The sequence below is a fragment of the Bombus affinis genome, chromosome 5 (genome assembly GCF_024516045.1).
Source record: "Bombus affinis isolate iyBomAffi1 chromosome 5, iyBomAffi1.2, whole genome shotgun sequence".
In the NCBI taxonomy this organism is placed as follows: Eukaryota; Metazoa; Arthropoda; class Insecta; order Hymenoptera; family Apidae; genus Bombus; species Bombus affinis.
The window spans coordinates 6,922,536-6,947,113 of NC_066348.1; the positions used below are offsets into that span (position 1 = coordinate 6,922,536).

Sequence of the window (24,578 nt, forward strand, 5' to 3'; positions counted from 1 at the left end):
ATTTTTCTCAAGTCAAGACTGTATAAACTATAATATTATATATATAATATTCTTAAGAAGCTACTTACACTTGAAGTAATATATATTCTAATATACATATCTGGTATATGATAATATATATATTGCAAATATTTAACATCTAATTATAAAATTATTGCAAGTTGTTTTTTATATGTAATAATTTTTTTATATTACTACGGATGTTACAAAATTGAAAGATTAAATATTTGAAAAACAAAAATAAAGTATTATTAACTGATTAAGATAACTGAAACTTATCAATGATGTTTTTTCGATTTCATTTTTTGATGTTTAAGATATTATTAAATACGTGGTTTCACGATGACGTAAAATTGAGTCATTGCCAGTGTATCTATGTAACTCAAGATATGCGGACGTGTATGTATCTTTAAATGTTTAATAGCATAGTGTATCTTTATCATTACTAAACAAACACAATTATTGATTTTAGGTGTTAGTACTATACATGTCTTCGTAATCACGTAAATTTGATTTAAAATATCGTAAAGGGAAGGGAATATTCGTTTTCGTAAAGATGTGTACGGTGCTTGCAACTTTAACTAGTCAAACAGTATTTATCCCACGAGAAATTATGTATTTTAGTAGAAATATATCGCGATTTTATCACAGTCGTCAAAAATTGTGTTGCGTGGATAATTTTCTGTTAGGAAAGCATTCTTTATTTTCGTTTCTTGTTGATACGTGGAGTATACCGAGGACATGTTATAGCGCGGGAAGCAAAATAAATTTTCCTGAATCCTTAACGAAGGAAAAGGCGAAAGAAGTAGCCTCTAAGCTTACCTCGGAAGAACGAGATCTTTTTTTAAAAGTTCTTGAAGAATGTAAATCGGAAAAGGATAGAGCTGGATATCAAGGTAATTATTTTTTCTACAAATTATCATTAGACTGCGGATATTTATGTAAATTCATATTTCTATAAATATAATTAAGAAGGTAGGTAAACAATTGTTTTGCAAATGAAATATTATAGAAGTATTCTATTTCGGTTATTTTATATATTTTTACATATGATGTGCATTTTATGCACTTTTATATTTTTTAATTTTTCATAAATGCATAAAAATCTGCAGTTTATTTACCACCAAAATAGAATTATTTTTTATAAATCTGATGAATAGTGTATGAATGAATTTTGCTTATACAACATTTATGAGAATTATTCTTTTATTCCTTTAAGACCAATTAGCTGCTTTTCGATGGTGTAATAAACTTGGACGGCCTAGCAAAATATCATTAGGGGATATGGATCCTACAGGCACTTATTGTCCTGTACCAGAAGATTGGTTTATGCGCAAGTATGGTAGGGGCTTAAGAACATTATTTAATTTTTGTAATGATCAGTAATTAACAATTTATAATTTTAAAATGAAATATAATAGCTTTTGCATCACTGCTAAAGTAAATTGTAATAATAGAATTCTATATTACTAAGATTTAATTTTTTTTTATATTAATGATCTGAATTTCAAAGGTGAAAATATTTATTATTATCACATTATGATTCAGTGCAATTTTCATTATTCTTTAACAGTATAAAAAATTTTCTTCCATTGCATTCTACATGGACATCAATTTGTAAGTTTATTTTAATATGCACTAAACTAGTATTTTATATGCAACTATGTTTTAATTGTGTTTTAATTCTTTTACTTACTTCTTCTATTCTAACTGAACTTTCTGGATGTTTTAAAAAGACAACTACAGAGCCACACTTAGGTAATATATTACATTACATGTACATACTTACTATTGTTTTTAACACAATATACATAATGCTATATGGTAGCTTAAGGGCAATTAAAACTATTTAAGTTATGTTTTTATATTATACTCTTTTTAAACAATATATTATGATAAATATTTACAAATATTATAAAGAAACATTTCTTAACACAAATTTTCTTATACATTTCACATTTTTTTAAACAAATATATGCTATTTTTAAATAATAGCTCTCATAATTTCATTAAGTAACTTTGATACATTTATGATTTAAGATGTTGAACACTTTGAAAAAAGCATATTTTTTACAAGAACTTTATAATGAGTTTCATCCATTAATTCAACAATGAACATAATGAATGCAGCCAGATACCTGTATAAAAATAAGTTGAACATTTAGGTAAATAATTTTAGAAATTTTCATTATATAAAAAAAAATCATGTTAAAATATTTTTACAATTTAATTTTTGCTACTTCCACTAAATTTTGATGTGGAATGTTTCATGTTTTTGCATGCTAAATGTTCCTTTCATATTGTAGAACATATTCTAAAACAGAATACTTAATTTTACACAGAATACAGGTATATTTAGTATATATGTAGCAAACTTTAATGTAAGTACTTTTTAGATAAAAAAAAATGTACTTTTATTTGAATAAAATTTTGCTTTTCAGAATCTTGTGTACTTAATTAATTAATTACTTATCCTATAGATTTTCTTTTATTTGTTGTTAGATAATTAATAATTATAGTAAATATTCCTCATGTAAATTATATAATGTTATCATTTCATACTAATCTTTAATAACTTCCCTATTACTTATAAAGTTATTAAACAAAGAAATGAATGCATGAACCTTCTTTCATAGTTACTTATTAATTAGTTATTATTATATCATGTTATAAAAAGACACACATTTACATTTTTCGTTTTCCTCTTGCAGCTGAAATTGTTCCAGAACCAACTACAAAAGATCTAGTATTAGGTATGAATTTTAAATATTAACATTCAGCAAAATATATTTAAGAAACATAAAAATTCAATTTTAAGTATTTACTAAAATAATCTATGTAACAAAATATAATAATTTGTTGAACTTGTTATTGTGAAAGATGTTTAATTAATATTATATAATGATATATAACATTCTTACAGTTGCAATTTCAAATGCAATTCCATTTATTGGCTTTGGCTTTCTTGACAACTTCATCATGATTGTTGCTGTATGTATTACGGATGTATATTATGTATGTTCGAGTTTGTAATGTTGTCATTTCAGGGTGATCAAATTGAAATAATATTGAATAAAAAATTTCCAATATCGACTATGGCAGCTGCCGCGTTAGGAAATACGATATCTGATATAATAGGAATTGGGTCTGTACATTATGTAGAACGTTTTGCTCAAAGTGTTGGTTTTAAAGCACCAAAACTTACTCCCATGCAGTTAAATCTACATAGAACAAAAGCAGCCGCTAATTTGGTATGATACATTCTCTTTTACATTACGTTTCAATTAAGTATTTACAACAAATAAGAAAGTTATTTTTAATAATCCAGGGACGTGTTATTGGAGTTACAATTGGCTGCATTATCGGGATGACACCTATTCCTATTTTTTCCTACTTTCATAACGGTGGTTGATATTATAAATATTAAACGCTTAAAAACTTTTATCATTATTACAATATTTACTTTTTATAGTAAATTGACGTACAATAGTAGAGAAAAAGTTATCAACCTACGATATATTCAAGACCAAGTTTCGTAATTATTTGCAACATTAATTTATGACAATCATAGCATTTATGTAATATTGTGTAATTTCTGTACAATGAATGTATTTAATGTATAAAGAAATTGTAAATGTATTGTCAAAACCGTATAAATAGTAGTAGTAACAGATAGATTATCCTGTGTCTTATATTCTGACATTATTATTTTTCTTTTTATTATTTAGATCTGTTTGTAGAGCTTATATCCTAAAGGTTGTTATAATTAAGAAAAAACTAATGCCTCCATATTTTATATTCTTTATTGAAAAAATGATTTGTTAGTAAAGAAATTTTTTTTGTCAGTTACAGGTTAGTAAAAAAAATATATATATATATACTTTTTTTGAAATCTCTTCTAATATAGACAATATATCCTGTTCAATTTTTAAGATTTTGATATGTGATATTCAATGCTGATGATCGAGTGTCAATTTTGTAACGCAGTTCGCGTAATATCTCCAGTCGTGCAGAAGAATTTCCAAATCACTCCCTAATATTTGTTTCCAAAATTTTATAAAAGATTCATCTGACATAGTAATGTCGAATAAAAATTTTGTTGTCATTGACGTGTCTGCACATTCGGTTTTATCGTTTGCTGTACGCAATGTTTTTGTCGACTCTAAACTTGAATATTCCGATAGCCATATCATCATAGAATTCAACCACCATTTCCAATTTGCATCAGTAGCTTCATTTATTCTAATATATTCACAATTTTCTTGAGATCGATTGCAACTTAAGGATGTATATATAAAATCATCAATTAAAATATCTTCTGATAAAATACTTTCAATTTCAATTGGCGATGAGGTTATATCCATTACTGGATTAAAATCTGTTTTCATATCTGTAGAATTATTTATTTGCCTTGGACTAAGTACTGTCCCTGGAAGGTAGCTCGCAACTAAGGCAGAGCCTAAAAGAGTAATTACTCCTGCAGTATATGTTGCCAAACAAATGGTTGATATATTTACTACAGCTTGTGCTACTGCTATTAATTGCATTGAATTCATTAGACAAGTTAATTCTGTATATGAAAACCAGCCTCTTTTCTGTGCTTCTCTGTAAGCTACATCTTTCTCCAATTTCTGTAGTCTTTCCCAAAATTCTTGATTATGAACAAAAACAGTCCAATCCTGTATAATTGGTAAGATTTTTTATTAATAACATACATCAGAAATTCAGTAGTATATTTAATTTACTTACAATAGCTTTGAGAAAGTCTTTCTCTAACTGATTTATTTGTAATATAGTCAGATCACCTGATAGTGCCCACTCACTATTGAAAACTTCATCATCTTCTCCTTCGTCGTTTAAAAATTTACTAGCCACCATCTGTAGAATAAAAAACAATATATTTTATAATAATTCTCAACAGTTAATTTAATCTTATTTGAGACAAACATAATACCAAGGTAACAAGGAAGAGCTCTGAAGGTGCTACTTGTTGAAGATATTCTGGATTACAATCTTTCAATCTTTCCAAGTACAGTAATGCTAAAACAAGGGAACATGGCGAAACACATGCATTTCTAGATATTCTGCTAGCCTCTTCCACATCTAATCTTTCAAGTGTATAACCACCTTTTACTTCAGTAAACAACTCTGCTGCCAATTCTAAGAATAAAGTTTAATTATATAATCATTAATGATGAAAAATATTTAATCGTTTGTGTAATATTATTAAAATGTAGAAGTTTTGCTTAAGTATTACAACAATTTATAGATTTATGTCACATAGCTAAAATATAATAATATATAGCTTATCAGAAAATAATACATTATTTTTTACTTAAATAACTTATTAAGGCTATTATATTAGATTAATTAGAAATTATACAATTTAATTAATATAATTTAAGTAGACCGAACATGCCAATAAATATTTTTAAAATTATTGATACTAACCAGTAACAGGTAAACTGAGGCAATCAGTCACTGGTAATTTCGAATAGTAAAGTGATTTCGATATACGATTTAAAAATTCATCGTGATTACCAATGCTCTGTAAATAAAAATAAGGTTAGGAAATTTTTGTATTCCTATTCATTAAAAATGTGGTACGAAACTAGGGTTACCTTTAATTTCGATGGGGTTTTCTTTCTTCTTGACATAGTCAACATGTTAAATCACTAATGAAACTAAATGAATATTCTTTTAAATAATATATGTATATATGAAAAATGAAAACAACAATTTATAAATATCGTATTTTGAAGCTATGATACCTGGAACCTAATTTTGAGTATAGCAAGATGATTTATATTTCCTGTTCATAATGAATGGAGCTATAGGTAAAATATCATTCGTACCACTACAAATATTGAATTAGCTGATCTGAAAAACATTAAAGTATTAACTTATTGAACGATATGTATGTAAAATTATATTTGTGCGAGAACAAAGATTAAATAAACATATAGATAATAAATAAACATAAAGATAATTAAACATATATATGTTGATTATGTTTATAGGATAACTCTTATTATATTGTTGGTATAACTGAAAGGCAATGAACTTATAATTGAATTACCAAAATCGAACGAGTAGAATGAGTGAATAAGAAGCTTTAGTTTTGATATATAGAAATAAAGAAAAAGTCGGTGTTCTTATTCAGTTACAAGTAGAGTATATATATGTAGTCTTATGTTTAGAAGAGGTTCAAGCTCATGTTATCTTTGTTGATGTTCGTAAATTGTTTCGTAAACGTCTTATATACCGTTCTTATTAGTGATTCTTTTGTAGCTACTTTCATGCATTAAATAGGTTATTTGACATATGTCAGATTTCTTATTACCGAATTAGTGAATAATTGGTGGAATCAAGAAAGGGATGAACCAAATAAAGAGCGGTATCAAGCAATAAAATTACGTGAAAATGTGGTTGTAGTGATGCGTTTAAAAGGGAAAAATAATACAAAATCGTTTCAAAGCGTCTATAAGGTGCTTTCGCGTATATGTCGTAAGTATATACTATATATCATTTTTTAATTAATTGAATTGTTTAAGTCACTGTATTTCCTGAAGTAATATAATTAGTACGTAAATGTAATAACGAACCTATTCGATTAAAATCTAGTTGCCATTATGTGTCATATTTTTTATTTTCCTTATATTAGATTCTAGATGACTTAAATTTTTAATAATATTTAAAAACTAACAATCTCCTACTTTATAATAAATTAATTGTAAATCCAAAAAGTACATTGTAAAATTATATAAAATTAAGAAGAATTATTTTTATGAAATATTCAAATAAAAATTATGATCGCACAAAGGAGATAATTATTTTATTAGGAACTGCAGATAAAGGACAACTTGATAGTTTCATGGCGGATGGTGCAGTGCCACCAATAAAGAATGGCCATAACTGTAATAATATGGGTTTTGCAACACAACCAGTAAAACAAACTTCTGATGTTTCCAATACCGTTTATGCTGTGGGGGAATATGCTCCGAAGGTTTTAAGGAATTTAAATACTCAAAGACTAAAAAATCAGTTTAGTGATGTAGGCCTGGTCGCTGGTGGAAGCATTATTAGAGCACACAGATCGGTTTTAGCAGCAGGAAGTGCTTATTTTAATGCTATGTTCACTGGTGGTTTGGTGGAAGAACAACAGGAATTAGTAGAAATTCATTCAGTATCAGCTAATATACTTTCCCTCTTGGTGGATTTCATTTACTCTGGGAATGTTGATATTACCCAGGACAATGTTCAAGAATTATTTGCAGCTGCTGATATGCTAGAATTAGATGAAGTAGTGTTTGGTTGCATTACTTACTTGAAACAGCAACTGCATTATTCAAATGCCCTTGGGATTTATAGGTGAGATGAGTAAGACTAAGCAAAATATACATTTTTTAAATTGTAGGTTTGTCAGATATACCTAGATTATTATAAAGGACTATTTCCTAAAATATTTATATTAAATAGATTTGCAGAAGCTCATAACAGATTAGATCTTTTGGAAACTGCCCTACGCTTTATACAAGTCAATTTTCCTCAAGTATCTCAAGAGGAAGAATTTTTGGATCTGCCAAAAGAACATCTTGTTCATTTTCTCAGTAGTGATTATATTCATATTGATACTGAATTCCAGGTTTGTACTCTTATATAAACTGTTTTGGAACGGGTAGTACAACTGGGCATGGGAAGAGATTCTCTACAAAAGTCGAAAATATAAAAAAATGATTTTTTGTTTGTGGCCTCCTTTTCCAGAAAATTAAGTTATAAAATTTTTCGTGTACGCGGGTACTTGTAACGTTTTTGACTTAACTGATTGCATTATATGTTATTATTTTGACCATATTATGAAGGATATTGACTAATACTATGTTTATGTTTTTAAGACTTATATTAATAAAGAAATTATTGAAATTGTCGTTTATTTTACTATAAAAAAAATTGTTACTCTCCGAATCACGGAAACATAAACTAATGTCAATAAATTTAGAATCCATAGTTCAAATGCCTGTGTGGTCCAGTGATAATCCAGTGATGATCCAGTGATGATCTAGTGATGATCCAGTGATCTTGTAGGCCCAGTCACTATTCTACCAAAATCAAGCATGATATTGCTAATCTTTGCATGATTATAAGCACAGGAATGGAGCAATCTAAGTGTGGCAAGTGTTTCACGCACGCAAAGTATTTTCAAATTTAATTTTCACAGAAACTAAGTCTCAAACAAAGTATTATTATTCTATATTTTCGATTTGCTTCTCATAAGGAATCCATCCATGTCCGCTTGTACTATCCATTCCGAAACATCCTGTATATACTCTTGAAAATGTAAACTTAATAGTTCAAATAATAGTAAATATTATTTACATTATGATCTTTTGATATACTACTAGGTCTTCCAAGCAGCATATAATTGGATTGTTCATGATATACCAACAAGAAGATGTTACGTATTTGAGATATTAAGCCATATACGTTTACGGCTGTGTTCATTAGCGAGATTGGAACGAGTTATTTTGGAATGTAAAGACGCGAGTCTCATCGTTGCGTTAAGATCTATACAAAAGGATTTAGTATCAAATAAAGGATGTCTTGTGCCTCTTCACGCACAACCTAGACTTTGTGCTAAGAAAAACATTTTAGTGATTGGGGGATTACGGCGTGAACATTCAGCAGGTAGTTGGGGTAGAGCTGCTGAAAGTACTTATGAAACAATCGAAAAATATGATATATTTACCGGGTACATTTCCATCCATATATACTACTTAATATTAATTTGCAGATGTTAAATGATTAAACAATAAAATATTACATGTTAAATCATTAAATGATAATATCTTTTATAGTGAATGGAGTAAGGTAACACCTATTGGAATAGGACGAATATTACCAGGGGTCGCACTATTAGATGGTAAAGTTTACGTTGTTGGTGGAGAACTTGAATCATGTATTATTGCTAATTGTGAATGTTACGACCCACGTGATAATGTATGGACTTCGATCGCCTGTATGGAAGAACCTAGGTGTGAATTTGGACTTTGTGCCTTGGATAATAGCTTATATGCATTTGGTGGCTGGGTGGGTGAAGATATTGGTGGATCGATAGAGATATATGATCCAATAACTAATTCTTGGACACTTGATGGGCAACTTCCTAAACCGAGATTCAGCATGGGAGTAGTTGCTTATGAAGGTGAATGAATTTAATTATAGAAAGAATCCTTTGTTTTTGAATTAAGATATAGAATATGATCTTATATTTTAACATATTTAGGATTAATGTATGTAGTCGGTGGTTGTACGCATAATAACAGGCATAGTCAAGATTTAATGAGTTACAATCCAGTAACAAGAGAATGGACTCATTTAGCTCCAATGCTTACCGCGCGTTCACAAATGGGGATTACTATTCTTGATGGATATATTTACGTTGTCGGTGGTACTAATAAAAATCAAGAAGTTTTAACGGCCGTTGAACGATATTCCTTTGAAAAGGTGATTTATTTTTTTATATATTATAATGTTGTTATTTAAATCTTTTGTACGTTATAATATTATTCTTATTTCAGAACAAATGGAGTACCGTTGCGCCTATGAATATGGGTAGATCATACCCTGCAATTGCGGCAGCCGATAATAGGCTTTATGTTATAGGAGGTGAACAGTGTCAGGAAATCAATTTTTTTCGGACGCAAATTACGATTTCTACAGTTGAATGTTACGATCCCCATTTAAATAAATGGCATGAATGTGCTTCGTTGCCGACAAGTAGAGGTGAAGCATCGGCAATCGTTGCACCTTTTTGATTGAAATTTTTTTTTGATCATATCACTCTAATCACATGCGTTTCCTTTTGAATTTCATAACGATATTTCAACATCTATTAAAAACTTCTTAAACGTATATATGATATCAAGTGAGAAACATGTTTTTTGACTATCTTCGTTTACGTCGTATATACAAACGTGCAAAATCTAACATACATAATCTTCGATGTATTTTTTTATAGATTACAATTTTAACAGTTGAGACAGAATTTTTCCTAACGAACATAAGATGCAACAGGATTTGAAAAAAAAAAAAAAAAAAAAAAGAAATGTTCCATTATAATACTACAGTGCTATTTTCTGTACCCGCGATATTAAATTACGTATGCTGATTTTCAAAAAAGAATTTATTATATATATTTAATAATGAAAGTAGCTGAAACTGACTTCCATATATTTTAAAAATTCCTTAGCGTAATCAAAATCTTATTAATTGTAGAAGTGACTGAGAGAGAGAGACAGCCATCACATTCTATAGTCATTTACCAAAGTTATCAAGAATACGAGATATGATATTCTATTGTAAATTTTATCACACTACAACGAGAGATAAACGGAGAATATATTTCCATGTAGTATGTGTGAAATGAAACGTTCTTAGTCCAAAAGAATGCAAGTGAGATATATTTAATTTTCATCAAAAATTGTATGTTACAGTTACGCGTGCTTGAGATATTTATCGATTTTTTCTCTATAAATAATATTTTTCGTTATATTTCGTTACTTATTCATTTTTTACGGCATAAGAAAAGATAAATACTTAATACTTAATGATATGCTCTTAATTAATATTTTAAACAATTATTGAGAGGTATCTTATAAATTGCGAAGTCATGTTTTATAGAATCACATGTAATTTTTATAAGTTATGAAATTGCATCTTATGTTAATAAGTTTTATTAACAAACTTGATTGCAGATAGGTTTTTGTAAAGAGTGTCTCGTATTATATACAAATTAAAATTGGAAGCATCCGTTTAATGTGTCGTAAAATTCGTATAAACTTGAGATGATACAAAAAGAAAAAGAAAACTAACAAGGGGTTGCTTGTCACATTTATATATTGCTTTTTACAAATTCATGCATATGAATAAGTACTTAGCCTGAAATTTTTATAAAGTGTACATGTTGTATCAGTGTGATTCTATAATCAGCTCCTCTTAGCGTTTTCATCACAGAAACAGCTTCTGTTACATCAGTTAATAGTTCCATGTACTTCTTAAACCAAAGTTCTGTTTAACAAATGATTTATACAAGACGTTATTACGAAATAATTGATATAATAATAATTCGTATTAAGTTTTAATTTGTTATATTGTTTTAGTTGGTTGTTCTTCTTATATTAGTCTTCTATTGTGTTTATGGCTATATTTTAATAAATACAAAACATTAGACGCTTTGTCAAAAACTGTTTTGAAATAACGATATTCGTTGAAAAGAATTGTTTAAAATTCATTAAAATGAAGATTATTATCTTAATTTTATAAACGATATATACTTTTTAATGTATATTATGTGTTTCTCATAATCAATTATTTTTTTATAATGAAATATTGTAGAAAAAAGTCTAGTTTTACTTACTTTGTTACATTTATAAACGATATATTCATTCTTATTATACTGCTTTACGGATATATGTATACGTTATTGAAAGTGCTATTTGATAAAAAGATGGCCTTTATATATAATTTAACTATGTTAACGATATTAAGAGCTTAGCTTTTAAATTTTGCTTGATTTCCGATTTGAAAGTATATATAATAGTAATATGCATAAAATATATATTGCACCTTTGTCAGAACCGAACTTAAAGGAATTGTATTGAATTCATAAATAGTTGAGAAATATCATGAATACAGTGATGTATGCGTATGTATATGTATACATATATGCTTTATGCCAATTTAAAAAAAAATCTATTTGGAGGTACAGACATTTCACACGCAATTTTTATACAAAAAATATGATAAATGTTTCATAGATAAGAAGCAAATATTATGTAAAACAAACACGACTGTATTCGCTAATGATACTTAAAAATTGTAATATAAATACATAAGTTCAGTATGTGAATGTTTTACACAATATATACTATAAAATATTAAACTGTCTTAAAAATTACAAATAAATATTTAAAAATAAATTGCCACTAGTCTCATTTGGTAGTTTAACAAATTAAGTTTCAAAAATAAAATATTGAAAAAGAATCAAGTTAGTGTTTTCATTATGATATTGTTTTCATGAAGAATACAGTTCATTTTGTTTTATTTTTATGTAAATATACAATTATATGAACTTTTCTAATGAATTATATGAAGAAAATATATCTTACGTAAAATTAAAATAATTATATTTCTCTTTTACTACAATATAATAAAATTTAAGGGAACAACTAAATAAATATTGAAGCGAAATAATGCTTCGAAATAAATTCAATATCGTTTAGAATATGAAACATTTTATTTATATACGGACTGACAAATATCTCTTTTTATGCAAATTTGTAATCAGAATCAATTTCTAATTTAGAAGAATTTATATATAATTTGTTTAAAGAAGTCCAAGAAATAAATACTGTTGTCTATATCTTTTGCGTCACATTTAAGAACATACAATTATTTTAGCTGGTTTATAAACAATAATAAGCGAAAGATGCTAATTTCTACGAAGATTATATAAATGTATGATACAACATCTCTTACATATACTTTAAAATCATTACAAAACATAGTCCAATTCGTATCTAATATACTGATTCTTTGGATCATTCATAATTCGAGGATAACCAGCTACAAGAGCATCTTGTCCACCTATATAAAGAGAATTATAAATTTTCCAATATACATCTCGTACTTTTCGTGCTGGATGGAACAATCCCTGTAAAAACATGAAAATATCTATTATATTAATATCTTGAATACAATGTGTTGAATGATTTACCTGCAAAGTGTATTGTAGTATTTTAATTGGCCCAAGAGCAACACGTAAACCATCTACAGCGTCCATAAATGCTTGCACCAAGTGAGGTGAAGTTTCAAAAACATTGGGCCATACGTGATTCAATAAATGTATTAATGCGTCTTCACAACCAAATCCATAAACACCCAGTGCCATGTGTTTAATAGCAGCACATGCAGTTTGCCTGTGCACTAAATCTCTGTATAACGTTATATTAAACTGGATTATTATACAATTATTTCTAATTTAAAACATTAAGTTTTTGTATACTCTTTTTACCTGTCCATGAGCGCATCTTCTAGTAGTGGGCTAACAGCGTAAATGTAATCTTTTCCCATTTCTCCGATATATTCAAACAAAAAGGATAAAGACTTTAATACACCATTTTGTACGTTTAGTTCTGGTACTCTATATTCATTCATCAAAGCAGGAAGTACCGTAAATGGACTACAGGTTTCAGCTACAATAGCTATGGCTACTGTAGTGCATACACGATTTTGACGTTCCTGTACCTTTAAGTTATTCAAGAGGGTTGCTAATACATCATGAGGTCTGCACAAAAAAAGATAAAAAGTTCAAAATGATGTTAAAATGTAATATATTATAAATCTTCTATGTTTAGTTTATATTTACCCTATTGCTTTGGCAATATAACCAAATGTATTTACTGTAGCTCTTCGAATCGCTTTCTTGTGAGCTTTGAGCAATTCTAAAAGTTCGAAGCATATTCTCATCCATTCTCTGGCGGATACATACTCGGGTCCTCTGTCTGCGATTCTACCTACAAGATCAATACAATTTTCTTGTACCTAAACAGAAAAGTTTGGGTATAAATTATTTATATTTTTCAAGATCTTTGAATGTATACATAAATATATTTGTATAAATAATGCAGACCTTTTCATGCCTGTTCTTCAGAATAGGAGTAAGACGTGGTAATAAGTCTTTAATAGGTGGTGTCATTTTTGTCATTCCTATGACATTTACAATAGCTTTCAATGCGCCCAAAATGCTTCCTAATACCTCAGGGTACTCTTCTCCTAAATATTCATAAAGAACGACACCTAAATGACCCATTAGTTTTTCCTATAACACAAATAAGTATGATTTTATACTACTAAAATTTAGGTTTATGAAATTTTAATAAAATTTATGCTTGTATGGAATATGAATTTACCTCTTGACAAGTTTTCATGACAACGGCAATTCGTGATATCAAGTCGGCAGCTTGTTGTCTTACTTTTGCAGATTTATTGTTCAATCTCCACAAAATTGTTCCACAAATTTGTGGAAGGTATGCTTTCACTCTTTTTCCTAATGTATTCACAATAGTTCCAAAACCATTTAACATTACAACATCCTGTTAAATACAACAAATATAATAAATTCATTACAATATATGTAAAACTTGAAATTGTTTATAAAAATTATAAATATCACGAACCTCTGTTGTTTGTTCCTGGAAAGCATATAAAATACCGTCAATGAGTTGTTCTTCCAAACGAGAATCAACATCCGCGGCTCCCAAATTTCCCATTATTTTCTCAATGGTTTCCATAACCATCTTCCTATACTGTTCGTTTTCATCTTTTAAATCGTCTACCACACGATTTATAATTTCTGATGCACCAACTTTATTTGCAATTTCTACAGTCGTGTCAACAAGCTATAAAATTAAGATTTATAAAATGCTTTCTGTACTTATTGTAAGTATGCTTATTAATATTATGTAATATATACCTGTCTGTAATTTCTACGATCTAAAGCCATTCGATGGTTCCAAAAATGTTTGAAGAAATGTGGGAGGATTTCATCTTTAATGTATTGTGCTTCTACACCATCTGTTCCACAACATTGTTTCACTACCTACAGTATATTGTAATGTAATAGTAATGTATTTAATATGTTATAATTTATTATAACTTAAGGTACTTACTTTCAGAACAATCTTTTTCATTTCTTCATCAGGAGACTGGAATTCACGAATAAGAATTAACATCACCTCACGAGTATAATAATTGGCATATTCGGCGTCCATAAGAGGAATTAAATAACCAATAGCTTTTAAGAATGCAGCAAGACCTTTTCCTCTATGTGTACGAATACCTTTCCAAAGCGGTTTTAGAACAGAGTCAAAGCTCTCGATACCATATGGTGTGGCTGCTTCTGCCAATGCAGCAATTGCTAAAGCAGTGATAGTACGAACTTTTTGTTGCTCATCAACGAGACCTATAAATTAATCAATGATCTCTGATTATCTTTTGAAATTTTATTTAATAATCCTAAAAGGTAGTTTCACATTACCATGTTCTATAATTTCAACCAAACTCTTCAAATGTGGTAATATAGCACATCCCATAAGAATAGCAATCTGTTGTACAATTTTGATACCCGTGTGACGAGCTTGCCATGACTTTTTGCTGCGACACACGGCTTTAAGAAATGGAAGCAAAGAAGGAATTCCTAGAGCTGATGCGACCACAGCGAATGCTCTGGCTGTCGTGTTACGAACGTATTCATCAATATTGTCAATATCTGGTCTCATAGTCGAGATCATCGTTGCTAAACCAGCTGCTTTAGCTAAATTAGAGATAATTTCTCTACCTTCAACACGAGCATAATAATCTTCATCAATAAGTAAAGGTTCAATAACGACCAAAATCTAAAAATAAATCATATTTTTACACTTATCAATGTTAAGAGAAAATTGTTAAAATATTATATACAGTGTATAAACTTACCTTATGTACGTAGGGTCTAACTAAATCATCCAGTTTATAAAGAATACGATCAATAACCTTCACAAGAAGATGACGTTCTTGATCTTCAAGTGTAGGAGACATAAGAAGAGGGAGTATCTGATTAAATAAAGGACCCGCGCCAAATTCTCTTGCTTTATCTGTAATTTGTCTTAAAGCAGCTTTCCTCATTGGTGGTGTGCCATTTTTAATTTTTAATAGTAGCTTCATTATCTTTCTCTCTTTCTGTTCTTCAGGACTAAGCGTTTCTTCATCAACATCGACCAATAACTTATCAAAATATTGTGCGTCTTCTGGTTTCATAAAAGGCAAATTTCCTTTTGGTTGATTGTCTACGAATTTCGCAGTTTTATCTTCAGTTTGAATGAAAAATCCTTGTGGTGTGCCCGCAATAGGCGTCGGTGTAGCAGTGAGTTTCCTTGCAGGTGTGCGAATTGGAATATATCCTATATTATAAAAGATACAATTAAATATTTCTTAATCATAATTTTAAAAATCATTTATTTTGCATGATTTACCCGCAGGTGGTTGCAAAACTTTGTATCCAGGTGGGAACAGGGCATCCAGTTCATCGTCTGAGAGTGGTCTATTTCTCTCATCGATTTCTCGTTCCCAACGATATGCTTGAAGCTGTTCTGGTGTCATTGACATTAAATGTCCTGGTGTTGGAGTTGCCAATCCCATAGCTTTAGGCCCTGTTGGTGTTACACCACTAGGTGTTAAAATTGAAGTTTGATGTGGTGTAGTAAGAGGAGTTGCTGGAGTTTGTGGCGTCATAGACCCAGGTGTCTGATTCGAAGGTGTTTCATCCCATCGACTTCGACGTTTGCTAGCAGAAGGTGTTGGTGTCTCCTGAATTAAATCTCCTGCAACTCGATCTGTTCTTGGAGTCTCTGCCCAACCACTGCTATGACCAGGTGTTTCTAATATATAAAACAAACATTTATTATTTAACTATTTATTCTTGATTTGTTATCTATTTTCTTAATAAAATATATTTTATATTTACCGCGTTCAGTTTTTGGCGTCTCATCCCAACGATTTCTACGACTTGAAACAGTTTTTTCATGAGAAGGAGTTTCTCTACCAGGAGTAGCTGCACCAGGCGTTGCATGTCCTGGAGTAGCATCCCACATTCTTGTACTTACGCCTGGTGTTGCACCAGGAGTTTCTCCACCTTTACCATGGCCAGGCGTTTCATCCCACCTAATTGCAGCAGGTGTTACCTAATGACATTTTAAAAGGTAATAATTTTTATTATTTCCCACGTGTTAAAATTAGTTTCAGAAGTGTCTATTTACTTACATCTGCATTGTCCCATGATGTTGGTGTTGCAGTTGTACCAGATGGTTTCTTAGGTGTTGGAGCATCATCTGTTTGGTCCCAACGACCTCTTTTCTTAGGTGCAGGTTTAGGTTCACCATTTGCTTTCAATGTTCCCTCTTTGGCTTTTTCTGCTAATTTTTTTCTTAACTATAAATACAAATATTATGTGAATATCTTAAATATTTTTTACTTAAACATTAATGAAAAAGTTGAACGTGTTAAAATTGCTGATCATATACCTCAGTTTCTTCTCCTTTCAATAACTGTTCCCGCATAATCACGGTATATGTCCTAGAACCGATGTCTGGCGTCTTACCACCTGTAATCAGGAACCAAAAGTCACGCAGAGCGTAACCATTAGTTATTTGTTCAATAAATGCTTAAATTTTCAAAAACTTCTGAACATACCTAGCGATATTATAATGATATTTATTGTTAAAATGCCCCTAGAATATTTGAGTATATTCTAAGTAAACTACTGAATTGACTCTCATTTCCACGTTGCATATATCATCAAATTAAGTGACAATAAAAATGTTTTACAGAAGTAAATGTAACAACAAATCGTAAATAAAATATCGCGTTAATTATGCAACGGGTTTGAGAGAGTTGCAACAGCAGATGGCATATAGCATACGTACGTGAAAATTTGGTGCCATAGGGAGCACTGTCCTGCTCATGTCTTCCACATCGAAAAATACTTTAGCCATCTAAAAATCAACTCATTCTTGTTATTAATAATATTTGCACACCAACCACTCATACTATGTTTCAATATTTATGTCCTCACGAGAAATGTGTGATACAATGAGAATTTATCGACCCATATATGTTATACGTGTAAGCAATCAAAATAGTAAATAAAAAATTTGTGAAAAATGAAACTCATGAAAATATATTAAATTATAATTGAATATAAAAAAAAGTCTCATTGTATCATTTATACGACGTGACTGTAATGCTCTGTGACAATTCAATCTCGCTTAACCTTCGACATAGTATCCTCGGTAAGCAGATGATTCCAAATGTGCAGACCGTCACTAAGATTGGAAAAAAATGTAAACATTAGTATTTATTTGAAAGAATCACATCCACTCTTTTCACTCAAGCCAGTCTGTCTTATTTATTTCTTAACCCTTCCACAATCTAAGCATGAAAAGTTTTTAAATCTATTAACTGTTATAATAACTGAGATAAATATTCTAAACCCAAATATTTTAGAAAATAACTGTGCAAGCAACATATAATCTGTACCTTCACTAATTTAGATCTGATTATAATTAGTTGACTGTATATAGTAAAAGATCATTATTTTTATCTGTGCCTTTTATAAACTTATATAAAGACAATATAAAACATAATATTTTTGATATCTGAAACAACTTCTATCTCAGTTCTTATAGTTAGTAATACTACAGCAACAGAAACATATTGCTCAATGTGTATTCATTAAAACAGACTAGATAAATATACTAATATTTGTTAATATTGAAAATAACTTTTATTGCAATATATTTATATTTAATGTCTTCTTTGAACATCTATATACAAGTCTATCTATTTAATATAAAATTTTGATTTTGTGAAACATTCAATTACTTTATGTCTGGGGTGATATGTATAATAAACAAATTAAATCATATTACGAATAAATGAAAATAAAATTTTCATATATTTGCTTATAAATTATTTAAAATGTGTTAAGTTATGTTACTAATTATTTGGAAAACTAAATAACATAATTGTATACAAGTTTAAGTTCATCTTTTACATTATATTACTTTCTAATAAATATAAAAATGATACAAAACAGACATTGATAGTATGGTCATTCAGTTATTGAAACTTGTGATACTTCATAATCAAGTTTGTAGTACCATTAAATGATTTAAAAAAAAGTCAACTTGACTATTTAATAATTTGGAACAAAATAATAATATCTATTAAATTAAATTCCATTTTTGCACATTAAAATCAAGTTGACTTTTTTCCAGATATAGAAATATATTTAAAATGACCTTAGTTTTTTTATAAACTGCAGTGATAGAAGCTTTATTGTGCACATATTTTGCTGCAATATAATTAGCACTTTTATGCACTAAGTGATCTTAGTCTAAAAAAAGAAAAATTATATTTAACTCTATTAATTAATTAATCTTCATTATTATTTAGTATATAATTATTATTCTTTTACTCATTATATTGCTCCAAAATATCAACAAGGATAATAATATATAAACACACTTAATATCTAATTACCTGTTTTGTTTTCAAATTGCTTAATTTAAGAAGAAAAAAATACCAACCTTCTGCAAAAGGATCGACACGCTCAGGAGATATAATCATTCTTCGTCTTTTTTGCCTATATTCATCTTCTCTGTCAGCTATGGTGGGTCGTCGCCTGTCCGCAAAAGGATCGTAATCCTTTTCACTCTGGAGCATAAAAAAATTAAACATTATTAAATTAAAATTATTAATACCATTAGCAACATTAATAATAATGAGAATAATATTGTTTTCAAAATATTATACCTGTGCAACATCGTTGAGTAATGCTGCTGGTGCAGTATAGCCTGGTCTTTTATTAGTACTAAAAGTTGTTGGTTCATAGTCCTCATCCTTAAAAAAAAAATAATACAATTCATAATTTATTATTATGTTTCAATAAAAACAACCATTATGGTAAAAAATGAAATTACCTCAATCTCATCATTAGCTGCAATAGATGTAACATAGCCTTCATATTTATTATTACTCCCATCGTAAATATCTTGATCATAAAACCCAGTCTTTCCTAACCCCACTTGGTCCTTTTCAGTAGATGCATTTTGAATTTCTTTTTTCTTTGACTGTATTTCTCGTATTTGTGCTTCAATATCTATATAGATCAATACAAATACAAATTACATTAAATTTACTAAGAATCTAACACAATGCAAAGCTAGAATAATTAAGATTAACTATTAGCAAATAAATGTTTAAATATCAAATTTACTTGTGTTGTTTTTTATTACTGAATCTAATCAAAGGAATTTAGATAAGGATTTGTAAATATTCGGTAATTAAATTACATAAATGAATAGAGTCGCAGGTAATAATTTAAAATAAAGTATAATTCAAATCATAAATACCAGAATTTAATTTATGACAAACGAACCTTCATGCGTTCTGGGAATGGAATCCATTGTTCAGCATCAAAATTTTACAGAAAAATATCCTCCAGAACATGAAAAAGATTCACCAAAGAACCAAATCCCGTTTTCTTTACCAATCTTTATATTGGTAATGTTATAAGATGGTACACTATCAATTATTTCCAAATCATAAAAGTGCGTTTACATGAGTATTCAATTTAAGGCTAGCAAAATGTTCAATAAAATTTGTTATTTTATGTATGAAAATGAGGTTTGGAATATCTACACGACCGTATACACAACGATAGAATGTAATTCGGAAGACGAAATCGTAATAGTTCACAAATTAATCCTCTTTGTTTTTGTCACTAATGAAAATTTGTATGAACATTGAAACACTATCACCATGTAGTCGTGGAAAGGTGGAGTTAATCCCTATTGCAGTTTTTGTCGCACATTATCGCAATTCTTGTCTAACTCAAGTACGTATATCTGTCCTTATCGCACAATATTGCGATTTTTATCTAGCAAGTTATGTGCTGTCATCTATCCTTACTGTTCCCATTCAGTCCTCCTGTCCAGTTGCTGTTACTTTTGTATCAAATAGATGGTAGCATATGCCTCTTCCGTAAGCAAGGAACGCAATAATGTGCGACAAAGATAGATATATATACTGGTGTTAGATACAGACAGCAATAGTGATTAGTTTCACTTTGTCACCGCTACGTGGTGATAGGGTTTCAACGTTCAAGTGTCTGTAAAGCGAGCAAATTTTCATTATTATGAAAAAAAAATTGATTAAGAACCTTGTTGAATGTGACTTTTGTGATCTCGTCTTCCAAATTAGATTCTCATCTTTTTTTTTTATACGCCATCTGATGAGCAAGATGCACGAATAAAAATTTACAAATTCCCTCCAAATAAGTAGATTATTTTAAAAAGCTGTGCCTTCACATATATTTTTATACATGTAATGATGTTTGTGGCAATTATAAACGTATATAAAAAGAGAGTATATGTATATAGATGGAGTTTACATCTGACTTTGAACGAATTAAAGTACTAAGAGTATATAATTCATTTTTTAAAGAATCATTCGTTTGTAATTTAAGATACAATCCCATTTAATTAACTGTTTTTACTACATTATCATGTTTTTCAACAATCGCAATATACACGGAAATTTGTTATATTTGATTCGATATTTTACTTTGTGTATACGTTGAGCTCGCGGTAATTATAAAGAAATTATACAAAAATAACAATACTAATATCACTATTATAGTAAGAATATTTAAACGTAGCCTAATGCAAATTATTTGTTATTTCAGACGCATATATAATATGATATAACGCAAATATTTAGGGTATGTTACTTTACAATACAGCTAGATAATACAAGGTAAACAATGCACGAGAATCATTATCAACAAATGTTGACTGATAAAGTAAAATTTATAGCAATTATATCATTTCGCAGGAAGAAAGAAAAAAGAAAAAAATATGATGTTTTCTTAATATTTAAACGTATTTAATACTTCAGTTATTTTTAACACGATTGAAAAGTTGGTCCGATAATATATCAACGATAATCTGGTAATTTATCAGAACTAAGCACCCCATGTTCTACAAGGTATTTATTATGATTTTTATCGCATTATCTTTGTAAATTTAATTACGCCTCTGTTGCTGTGATTTATTATCGAATCCTCTGATATACATATATATATATTACATTTACTATCTATTGCAGACATGTTCTGAGAAGTACCCAGTTTTTATTTCATTTCACAAGTTCTGCAATATTTATTGCTGAAGGAAAGGAGGATCTACGCGAAAGTTTTAAAGTAACCACGATGGTCATTAAGGAGCAGGATTATCATCTATTTGTCTCTCAGACATTTCTTAATCATTTCTTTACAATTAAATTCTTTCATCTAACTTTAGGAATATTGATTACCGAAGTATTTATATTTTATAAACATGTTATTCTAAAATCTTATCAGATTTATCATTCAGTCTCATAAAATGAGTAGTACGTGGTTCTTCGATGCAATCCTAAACGATGAGAAGTATTACGTAAATACGTTTTCCGATCCTTTTAATATATGTATATATAGGCATGTATTTTATCCAATTAACGAATTTCGAGTTGGTAACTGATTGTGAGTTTCTTGTCTTAAGCAGCTGTAGGAAATTTTAATTTCTTTTTCTCTTTTCTCCTTCAGGTGTAGTGCATAATCAGATGAAACATCGTTTACCATAAATATTTCCCATACTGATAATCGTTCTATTCGGAAACACTTTGTATATGTTTTTTCATTACTTGTTGTATAAACTGTGGCTGACGCAAACGGGAGAAAGGTTGGTTTAGCTTGTACAAATAATGCACAAGATTAATAAAACAATCCAAAAGGATAAAATAACAGAATGTAATTAAGAAAACCTTTGCAGCTCAGGCAGATGGCCGTTCCTTATCGTTCGATGCAAATTACAAATTTTCCATTATAACTGGCAGTTTGATTATGAATTGGACAAATATTAACTCATGACGCGAAAAAAATGTATCTGAAATAATCGTGCGAATAAGCAGAAGATTTTAACTCCTTACCTCGTGGTACAAGATAAAAATTGCAGTACAAATCGACCTAAAAAATGTGTCAATATTAACTTGGAATAAATGCGTCATCTATGACTTCAAGAGAATATGCACGAAAATCACGCTTTCTCACGTTCTTCGGTAAACGATGACGTCAAGATTCAGCTGAAAACAGATTCCTCTGTGTTTTTGGGGATTTTCGGATTACCTGATTTCGTCTTTTACCGTCCCCGGTAACGTTTAATGAATTCTTGAAGTTCTTCTTTCTACGAAACAACGCTTCGAAGTAATTTCGATAGAAAATCAAAGATCGTGCGGTATATTAAAATCCATGTATAACTGCAAATGTCGATATGTCGCATTATCGTTGATCATTAAAGTAGATAGATTTACGAGCACGTCTTACGTTCGTTAAGCTGAAGAGAAGCCATTAATAGTAGGTTGTTATCGAATGTCCATTTCCGCGGGTGTGGTTTATCAGCGAGACATTAGATGAGGTTAAAAATAGAAAATACTTTGTCATAATACATAGGTATATACGACCGATATATGACTTCAGTATATGCTATGATATTATCTATATCCGAAGATATTGGAAAGATATAAAGATCAAATATACATCCATATGTACACATACAAATTGGCTCGCAAAGGTATTCGTACATTCACCATGAAAAATTTTCATGTGCGTGTCATGCGTATTATATAAAACATTCTGAAATTTTATTAACGCTGTGATGAGACACGACTGATATGACTATGTCGGCAAAACTCAAATCCAATTTGAAAATATATATGCATACTTAGAAGTTGCAAGGTATTTACTGTAAACTTATATTTTGTGAAAAGTTAGTAATATGAATAATTAGTAGGAAAATCTTAGGCATATTATAATAACTATTAAAGTGAATGATTGCCTGTTCAAATATTTTTGTGTCTGCAAAATATATACATCTTGCAATTTCTATATACGTTTACAAAAAACTCAAAAAAAAAGGAATCCCAAAAATCCAAAATTCTATCAAATAATAGTTATTAATAATCATAATACTTGGGCGTCGTTACAGTGCCAATAAAATTTTGAAATGTTTCGTTTAACATACGTGATAATGTTCATGAGAAGTGTGCGACTACTACGAGAGCTACACAGTTGCATTTTTTACCACTATCTGCATATGTATCTAACAATGTGGAATGATTTATTAGATTAATTTCCTCAATAGAAAATGTTATGTTAATGTAACATTTCATCTCTAGCTATGTGTATGTTAATGAAATATAAATTACAAAGGGTTTACAGATTAATTTCTTAAAAACTGAAGTTATGTTCATATTACATATGATTTGCAATTTTTTTTCCACTATTTTCCACAGGGTTATTTTAATATTTTCGTAATCTATGCGTTAAAATATATCGATTGGCATATAACACGTGCATTTTATAAGATATGACTTTGCAAATATTTCCTTCCTATGTTATTCTCAAGACGATGGTAATAATGCGACAAAAAGTTTTGAAGAATTCATTAATAATTTATCATTAATTGCTATTTTTATCCTTAGAATTTGATGAACTTTGGAGTACGAATTCATAACATCATAATAAATTATCCTCTTTGAAATTATGACACCTTCACATGTCTATTACATTTGTATAATCAGCATCTATGAAGCAACGTGTAAGATATTTTCCTCCGACTTTTTACGTACTTATTCACGTGTTTTTTTTTTTTTTTTTTTTTTGAGTAAATAAAAGCGGATTGAGTTACGATTAATTATATAAAATATACATGAAACCAGGAGGCGAAGAAGGGAATAATAGATCATATCAATTGTTAAACACAATAATATCCAATAATAGATTAAGATAAAACGTCTCTCGAAATTGTATCGATGGTATCAATTAATATTGTATAATACAAAATGTACTCTCTTCTTCTAAAAATAAAATTCGAAGGATTATAGTA

The 24,578-nt window shown here is 29.2% G+C and overlaps 4 protein-coding genes and 1 long non-coding RNA gene across 8 annotated transcripts; 3 read left to right on the forward strand and 2 right to left on the reverse strand.

Moving 5' to 3' along the window:
* The first annotated feature begins 263 nt into the window (after nucleotides 1-263).
* Nucleotides 264-3,675, forward strand: LOC126916507 (uncharacterized). Its single transcript, XM_050722352.1, is given in 10 exon segments — nucleotides 264-399; nucleotides 473-896; nucleotides 1,220-1,337; nucleotides 1,574-1,600; nucleotides 1,602-1,617; nucleotides 1,737-1,758; nucleotides 2,712-2,753; nucleotides 2,924-2,991; nucleotides 3,048-3,251; nucleotides 3,329-3,675. Coding segments are annotated over 9 exon segments (921 nt in total). The 5' UTR covers nucleotides 264-399; nucleotides 473-556; the 3' UTR covers nucleotides 3,413-3,675.
* Nucleotides 3,676-3,785: 110 nt separating this feature from the next.
* Nucleotides 3,786-5,834, reverse strand: LOC126916501 (protein CNPPD1). Its single transcript, XM_050722347.1, has 5 exons — nucleotides 5,622-5,834; nucleotides 5,452-5,548; nucleotides 4,955-5,160; nucleotides 4,750-4,878; nucleotides 3,786-4,679 (listed from the first exon to the last, which is right to left on the reverse strand). Exons 1-5 carry the CDS (start codon nucleotides 5,664-5,666, stop codon nucleotides 3,951-3,953), a joined length of 1,206 nt encoding a protein of 401 aa, XP_050578304.1. The 5' UTR covers nucleotides 5,667-5,834; the 3' UTR covers nucleotides 3,786-3,950.
* Nucleotides 5,835-6,061: 227 nt separating this feature from the next.
* On the forward strand, nucleotides 6,062-11,978 carry LOC126916496 (actin-binding protein IPP). The gene is made up of 7 exons (XM_050722341.1): nucleotides 6,062-6,507; nucleotides 6,843-7,371; nucleotides 7,480-7,645; nucleotides 8,403-8,749; nucleotides 8,856-9,202; nucleotides 9,284-9,504; nucleotides 9,579-11,978. Exons 1-7 carry the CDS (start codon nucleotides 6,438-6,440, stop codon nucleotides 9,813-9,815), a joined length of 1,917 nt encoding a protein of 638 aa, XP_050578298.1. The 5' UTR covers nucleotides 6,062-6,437; the 3' UTR covers nucleotides 9,816-11,978.
* A 298-nt stretch (nucleotides 11,979-12,276) lies between these two features.
* On the reverse strand, nucleotides 12,277-20,199 carry LOC126916491 (splicing factor 3B subunit 1). 3 transcript variants are annotated; one of them, XM_050722331.1, is made up of 19 exons: nucleotides 20,036-20,199; nucleotides 19,578-19,756; nucleotides 19,411-19,497; nucleotides 19,185-19,311; nucleotides 17,118-17,197; nucleotides 16,858-17,025; nucleotides 16,562-16,778; nucleotides 16,071-16,475; nucleotides 15,535-15,998; nucleotides 15,098-15,455; nucleotides 14,730-15,022; nucleotides 14,534-14,659; nucleotides 14,238-14,459; nucleotides 13,971-14,153; nucleotides 13,691-13,879; nucleotides 13,427-13,602; nucleotides 13,073-13,345; nucleotides 12,776-12,992; nucleotides 12,277-12,712 (listed from the first exon to the last, which is right to left on the reverse strand). In XM_050722331.1, the coding sequence occupies exons 1-19, from the start codon at nucleotides 20,061-20,063 to the stop codon at nucleotides 12,554-12,556; spliced, it is 3,951 nt and encodes a 1,316-aa protein (XP_050578288.1). In that variant the 5' UTR covers nucleotides 20,064-20,199; the 3' UTR covers nucleotides 12,277-12,553. The 3 variants fall into 3 exon arrangements, with proteins under 3 accessions (XP_050578288.1, XP_050578290.1, XP_050578289.1); XM_050722333.1 differs by lacking the exons at nucleotides 19,185-19,311; nucleotides 19,411-19,497; nucleotides 19,578-19,756; nucleotides 20,036-20,199 and adding exons at nucleotides 17,520-17,588; nucleotides 17,867-18,510; XM_050722332.1 differs by lacking the exons at nucleotides 19,185-19,311; nucleotides 19,411-19,497; nucleotides 19,578-19,756; nucleotides 20,036-20,199 and adding an exon at nucleotides 17,520-18,510.
* A 522-nt stretch (nucleotides 20,200-20,721) lies between these two features.
* On the forward strand, nucleotides 20,722-24,578 carry LOC126917009 (uncharacterized). 2 transcript variants are annotated; one of them, XR_007710843.1, is made up of 6 exons: nucleotides 20,722-21,245; nucleotides 21,344-21,414; nucleotides 21,493-21,645; nucleotides 21,766-22,122; nucleotides 22,241-22,376; nucleotides 22,467-24,578. It is a non-coding gene; the product is annotated as an uncharacterized LOC126917009 (long non-coding RNA). The 2 variants fall into 2 exon arrangements; XR_007710842.1 differs by having other exon boundaries at nucleotides 21,766-22,376.